A 7,500-nucleotide genomic window follows, 5' to 3' on the forward strand; every position below is an offset into this window, starting at 1 on the left:
ACACACAGGTGCATAGAGAAAGAAGCTATGTTATATGATATATATATATATATATATAAGTAGTATATAGTAGTATATATAAGAATAGTATAGTATATAGTATATGTATAAGAAGAAGCTATATGATAATTAAAAAGTAATTATTATACATGAAAAAGTAATTATTATTGCTATATTATGAACGCCAGTTAGTTAGTTTGTCAATCACACTCAAACATAGGAAAGCAAGCTTTCATGTTAATGAGAAGTGGTTAAGTTCACAGTTGACTTTTACCCCTTACAAACACTTCCCTGGCCTTCTTCCCCTCTGAAGACCCCCCCCCCCACACACACACACACACACACATACACACAGAGAGAGATGCACACACACACACACACACACACAGAGAGAGCAAGAGAGAGAGAGAGAGAGAGAGAAAGAGAGAGCAAGAGAGAGCATGTCCAAATTACATGCATGCCAGGATTCTGCGACACAATCAAATGCCTATCACCACCACAGATTTGAACCAAATATGATTTCTTAAATAGGGAACATGTGTGCCATGCATAAGCTTGTCCATGTCCATATTGTCATAAAGTTACATTATGTTATTGGTGTGTAAATTGTTTGCGATTAAGTGTTAGCGTTTACCTTTATGTTTCTCTCATACTGTATGTTTGTGTCATCTCTATTCCCTTTTCTGTTTTACACCAACAGAGAGAGAGCGAAAGAAAGAAAAAATGCTATTCTAAACCCAACATCTAATGGCGACAGTGTATATGTAGGCTATTTAGGTATATCAGATTTGTATATACAAATAACAAATCTTCTGTATTGTGTACAGCATATTATGCATGATGGAATTCTCAAATGACTAAAGTGTCAGATGTAATATCAGATATTTATCATTGATCAATTTTGAGATTATTGACTACTTTGATTAGATTAGGTGTCTGCACTGTGCTGCTCAGTCAATTGCTTCTCAAAGAACTGTATCAGCACAGTTAGAAAAACTGCAGATGATGATTATGTGTCTTATCCTGCATAATCTGAACCAATGCTATTGGACTCTGCGTGTGTGTGTGAGTGTGTGTGTGTGTGAGAGATCTGGCTCAGAACCATCCCAAACATGCCTTATCGTTGTGGGGGGACGTTATCTGATGGCCTTGTGGCCTTACAATAACACAGGCACTATCAGTGCAGCACAGACCCCAATCTGGCAACCCTGCCCTACAATAACAATAAATACAGCAGCCGGGTTACACTCGCAACCCCAGACATTCCCGAGACATTCCCGAATGAGGCCTTCCCAGCCGGAACGTCCTCCCTGCAAACATGGACTTGCGCTCATCATCAGGCTCATGTGTCATGGAATCACTGATTGATATGTGTGTGTGTGTGTGTGTGTGTGCGTATGTGTGTGTGTGTGTGTGTGTGTGTGTGTGTGTGTGTGTGTGTGTGTGTGTGTGTGTGTGTGCTTGTGCCTGTGCCTGTGTGTGTATGTGTGTGTGTGTGTGTGTGTGTGTGTGTGTGGGTTTGACGAGTACATTGGTTTGATTGAGCCCCAGAGTGTTGTGCTGCTTTTTGGAGGTTTATACTTCCTCTTGAGTTCCAAAGCAGGAACCACACGCTTCCAATACAGAAACACACAGAAAGGTAGCCAGACCTGCTTTACCCAAACTGTGAGTCAAACCTTCCCTACCGTTACACACACACACACACACGCGCACACGCATGCACGCACACACACACACACACACATACACAAACATACAGTATATCATACAGGCACATACACAAGCACACGCACACGCACACGCACACGCACACGCACACGCACACGCACACACACACACACACACACACACACACACACACACATACAGTCCCATCCACACACTCGCATACTCAAACACAAACACAAACACACACACACACACACACACACACACACACACACACACACAATGTTGTTGCTGTACTGTATGATGGTTGATGTTATGTCTTTGTTTTCTTTCCTTCACATACAACCTGTTTTGGCAATACAAAGTGTATTTTTGTCATGCCAATAAGGCTCTGTTGAATTGATTTGAATTGACCGACTGAGAGAGAGAGAGAGATAAGAGAGAGAGAGAGAGAGAGATAATTTGATTATGCTGATGTATTATGAGAAATGCTAAGGGAAGCTGTGACTGAGTGGAAGTAAATGATTGCCTAAATATGGGTAGAGCTAAACTCAAACACACACCTGTTTCCTTCCCTTCTCCCTTGGTCTCTCTCTCTCTCTCTCTCTCTCTCTCTCTCTCTCTCTCTGTGTGTGTGTGTGTGTGTGTGTGTGTGTGTGTGTGTGTGTGTGTGAACCAGTACCAGTATCTCTACAATTCATATGTATTTCTAAACATTGGTGAAATTATCACAAAGTCAAAGTTGTGAAGTCATCACAACTAGGGAGCCATTGCAGGTACCTGCACTTAATAAATCTTTGTTATCTTCGAGATTGCAAATCTACACTGGCACAAACACAGCTGTTATGATACTGCTTGCAAAACAATGGCCCATTTTTGGTGCCGTGTCATATTTTAGTGGCATGCAGACATTTTACAGCAAAATGCAAAGAATGGAGGAACCACATGCATAAAAAATGTTTTAAGGGTAAGTTCCCATCCGCCTTATCTATCCACCCCAATATCTACCTCTTTCACATACACATACAGAGAGAGAGAGAGAGAGAGAGAGAGAGAGAGAAAATAATAATATATGTACAGTTCTCATGATGTCACGCTTGCTGTCCTCCTCATGTCACTCTCTTACTCCATCAGTACGCTAATTCTAATCACTCCATTTCAAAATGGATTACTTTTAATCTACATCCTTTGCTAATCTCTCCCTCTCTCTCTCCCTCTGTCTCTCTCCACTCTCTCTCTCTCTCTCTCTGCCACACAACAAGTGTCCAATACATCCACGCAAACACTTTAAAATTGAGCTTGCAGAGAGCCATTTTCATGATTAATTCATCATGACTTGATGTGAACCTCTAGTTTGCGTGTGTGCGTGTGTGTGTGTGTGTGTGTGTCCTTCATCAGTGAAACTAAATTTGATTTTGCTTTGTCTTTCCCATGTGTCATTTCCCATATTGTTCATGTCCAAGTAGCACTCCAATCAGCGTAGATCCTTTCAGCACTAACAGCGCCCTCCTTGGGCAGCCAAGAGAAGAACACATAATGACTCTGCGTGGTGGGGTGTGAGTGTGAGTGTGAGTGTGAGTGTGTACGTGTGCCTGACATGTGTATGTGTGTTGCTCATGTTGGGTTGTGTTTGTGAGTCTCTCTCTCTCTCACAAATTTGTGTATGGATGTGTGTGTGTGTGTGTGTGTGTGTGTGTGTGTGTGTGTGTGTGTGTGTGTGTGTGTGTGTGAGTGGCCCTGAATAGAGGGCCAGCGTAGACTCACCATAGATTCCCAGTGGGCAGAAATAATCACTTCTGACTCCACACACGGACGGACACACATGCACACTCACATACAGCACAGGAAGAATGGGAGACTTTGAAATAACAGTCTACCACAGTCCAGTCCAGTCCAGTCCAGTCCAGCAGATCAGGAGGGAGGTGTCGAGAGGAGGGCAGAGCAGGGAGCAGAGCCAACATGGAAAGAACAGAAGAAAGTGCTAGACATGAGGAGAGAGAACAGATGAGTGGAGAACTGGATGAACAAACACTTACACACAAATGCTGTGGGCTTAACTTAACTTGACACAACCTCTAGCGTGGGTGACCAGGCAAAAACAATATTAGAGAATACTTGATGGTCTTTTTCAAGGTCACATAGCAATGCATGTGTGTGTTGAGGTGGGGGGGGGGGTTCTGTAGCAGCCTTGCTGGCAGACGTGTGCTCTGCTTTGTATTGTATGGGCCCAGCAGGCTTCAAGCCCCACCCAAGCACTCCACTGATCATACTAACGCCCAACCCAGCTTAAACCAACAGTGTTGTTCCCTCGTTCCCCCTCTCCGTCTCACACTCTGTCTGACTGTCTTACTCATTCTGTTCCTCTCCTCTCTCCATCTCACTCCCTGGACATCTGTCCTTCAACCCCCAGCACCGGACTGGCACTTTTGCTGGCTGTCAGCCTATTGTAATCAAGGGCTGTTTGCTGTCGACTTGAGCCATTCATGCCTTAAATTAACTTAGAATGTATTGAATGTCTCACTCCTTAACTATTTAAATCTAAAAATATAACTGTCTGGAAAGGGAAAATTTCCCTTGCTCTCTCCTCTTTTCCTCCATCCCTCTCTCTTTCTCTCTCTTTAATTGTATCAATTTGTGTCTCGACATTGTCCCCATAATGTGTACTGATATTACCTAAAATTCCTTGATTCATCATTTGTGTTTCTGTACAAATAAAAGAAAAATCCATCACAGATGAGACATAGGAAAATAATAAAGTTGTCAAGTATTCAATCGGCTCATTTGTTGTTGCCATTATAGTCATGAATCCACAAGTTGCAAAAATGTCTGGCCAAACTTTCTCTCTGTCTTATTATAACATTCCTTATCACATTCCGAATGCATTCCAAATGGATGACTGCTATCTGAACTGAGAGTTTACCAGGATGCACAGTGAGTCTAAAACAGGAAATAATCAATGGACAAGGCCTCAGTATAGCACAGTCAGAGGAATGCTGAATGTAAGCAAATCTAAGACTAAATTTAGACAGACTGTAAACTGAAGATATTTAGGAATCAATATTCCTAAATATTCCGCATTCCATAATGTAGTATTTGCAGCACAAAGAGATATAATTTCTAACTTTACTGATCCCTGGAATGTCTCCTCTCGACCTGTAACATATTTGTCATAGCAATATCCCTAAAATCCACATTATGAGATAAATGTGGAATGAAATGTTTATTTAATGATATTTTTGTCATTCAAGGATAAACAGTTATGCACATAAATTTAGATTTAGTTTCATAAGGTTTGTAAAAATGTGTGTGTTGTGTTGTGTGTTATTGTGAAAGAGAGAGAAGGAGAGAGAGGAAGCGAATATATTTATGTTACTTACGACAGGTCACATGATGGTTCTGAAAACAGCATAAGTTTACAATATCATTTCCATACACAGACTTTGTGCAACAGTCTATAGCTAAGAGGCCCCCCTTCTCAGCACCTCCCCACTCCTCTCACCTCCTCCCCTTAATCACCTTCTGACTCTCTCTCTCATTCCTGCCCTCTCTCACGCCTCCCCCTCTCCTCCATGACATGAAGTTACACAGTAGTGGTGCTGCCTTTGCCACGTTGCTGTCACTAGTCTTGCTTGCCGACTACTGTTGCTTGATAATCCAGCTCTATTTAGATGTAATTACCTTTTAATTAGTGCATCACTGCACACAACCAAACGCACATGTTGAATAAACATTTAATCACCATGAAAATGGTTTCATAGATTCCTCATTGCATATCCCTAACTATATCCTTAAATCAAAGACGGCATTCAATCCATTGTCATCATAGTAAATTACACCACTGAAAAACGTTCATTTAAATAAATAATCATTTATTTATCAACATATACACATCATAGCAACAATGAAAGTGACATGAGCACAACAATGACCCCCTCTCTTGCTGGGGCTGAGCAGCATTCTCACAACAATCCCTTAGTAAGAAACCAAAACAGCGAACATAGTCTCTAGTCTTTTGGCTTGGCTGGGTTGAGGTACTGTTCAAACTCACTGCGGTCCAGATCGTCCAGCATGTCCAGTCTCACCTGCTCCAGGTAGAACTCTAGAGAGAGCCCCCCGCTGCACAGTGAGCAGCTGCAGCTTCCCCGCTGGTCAGCGTGCTCCTGAGGGCCCTGTCCTGCCCACTGGTGCGCCGCGGCCGGCTGGGCCGGGTAATAGTCCTCGGGGTACGGCACTGCGCTCATGTAGGCCGGGGGAGTCGGAGTCGCGGTGCCATCTGGGCCCAGGCTTCCATGGGGGTACGGTGTGCTGTGTGTGCTTGAGTAGGCGACAGGGTAGGTGCTGGGGTACGAGGCCATGTAGTGTGTGTTGGAGTAAGAGGCTGTGTGTGTGAAGCCATGCTGAGCCGGGGGGCTCTGGAGCAAGTAGCTGAGGTTGTAGGGCGTGCTGTAAGCCCTGACCACAGGACTGTCACTGGGCAAGGGCTTGTCACAAGGGGCTGGCTTGGTGGCCTTGCGGAGCTGCTTGCGGCGTCGGGGCCGATATTTGTAATTGGGGTGATCAATGGTGTGCTGCACCCTCAGCCTCTCTGCCTCCTGCATGTAGGGCCTTTTCTCAGCAAGGGACATCGCTTTCCAGGTCTTGCCTAAAAGAAACCAACATCAGAGTTTTAATACCAAGTATACTACCATTCAGACATATCTGTTATCACATTTCTGTGCAGTACACTGCTAATATGCCCATTTCAAATCCAAGCAAACATTTTCTACACAGGACCTTATGCATGCTCGCATAATGTAGCCTACTTGACATTCTATTTCATTTGAGTGCATTGAATGCAATTGCAATTCTCAACTCACCAAGTATTTTGCTAAGGTCCGTATTCTCGAGCTCAGGATTGAGCTGCGCCAGGCGTCTCCGCTCCTCTTTGGTCCAGATGATGAAGGCGTTCAGCGGTCTACGCACGCGAGCTTCCCCAGACGAAGGTTTGGCCTCGGGGCTCGAGCAGCTGGATTCGGATTCCACCGACACGGGGCTGATCGGCTGAGAGACGGGAGAGCTGGACAGCATCTCAGCTTTCGGCTGCGAAGGAGCCTGATAGTAGCGTTCACTCTCGAAGACCGTGCTGGGACCCATGTCGAAGTTTGGCAGCAACCGATCAAAATACATGCTCACGTGGTTTTGATAGCTGGCTGTGGTGGAGAGGGCACCATTCTTAAAGTAGGCCCGCTGGATCGAGCGAGCCAATGGGAGCTCAGGAGGAGTGGATCTTGAGGTGTGAGTTTGAGACTCCCCTGTATTCATCCACCTCACATCCATCAGACAGTCTCACTTTTCCCTCATCTGAGATGGGTAGATATGCAAAAACCTGTCTACTGTTATCACCTCTGGTTTTTGGTAACAGGAGGAGTTTAAGTGCAAGATTTCAAATAAAGCCTGTGTCTGGCCAGTCATAGCCTACAGCTTTAGTGCTGACACAAATAAGACCAAGGAGGAGCACACATAGCAATTAATATTGTACGGATTGAAATATATGGTATGGCCAAAAGTATGGCAGTGGAGTGTATTTTAAGCCATTCATTTTTGGTATCGGAAAGGTCGAGCCTGGAAAGCTACTTTTCGTTAGTAAAGAACTGGCTTATGTGGCTACAGTCTGTGAGAGGTCAGTGATAGGCCAATGTATTGTCAGTAGGCATACACTAATAACTAAAGGTGGTCTTCCACCTCCTCACAGTTGTCCATACACAGTGGCCATTCTCATGCCATCTACAACCTACAGTCGCGCCAACAGGCAGCCTCCACATTAGAATACACACTAGGTCAGGCATACCTTCA

General features: G+C 44.2%; 1 protein-coding gene across 1 annotated transcript; it reads right to left on the bottom strand.

Annotated features, from left to right (window-relative positions):
- Nucleotides 1-5,623: 5,623 nt before the first annotated feature.
- sox32 (SRY-box transcription factor 32) lies at nucleotides 5,624-6,834 on the bottom strand. The gene is made up of 2 exons (XM_062521461.1): nucleotides 6,525-6,834; nucleotides 5,624-6,310 (listed from the first exon to the last, which is right to left on the bottom strand). Exons 1-2 carry the CDS (start codon nucleotides 6,832-6,834, stop codon nucleotides 5,673-5,675), a joined length of 948 nt encoding a protein of 315 aa, XP_062377445.1. The 3' UTR covers nucleotides 5,624-5,672.
- Nucleotides 6,835-7,500: the final 666 nt, after the last annotated feature.

The sequence above is a fragment of the Sardina pilchardus genome, chromosome 19 (assembly GCF_963854185.1).
Source record: "Sardina pilchardus chromosome 19, fSarPil1.1, whole genome shotgun sequence".
Lineage (NCBI taxonomy): Eukaryota > Metazoa > Chordata > Actinopteri > Clupeiformes > Clupeidae > Sardina > Sardina pilchardus.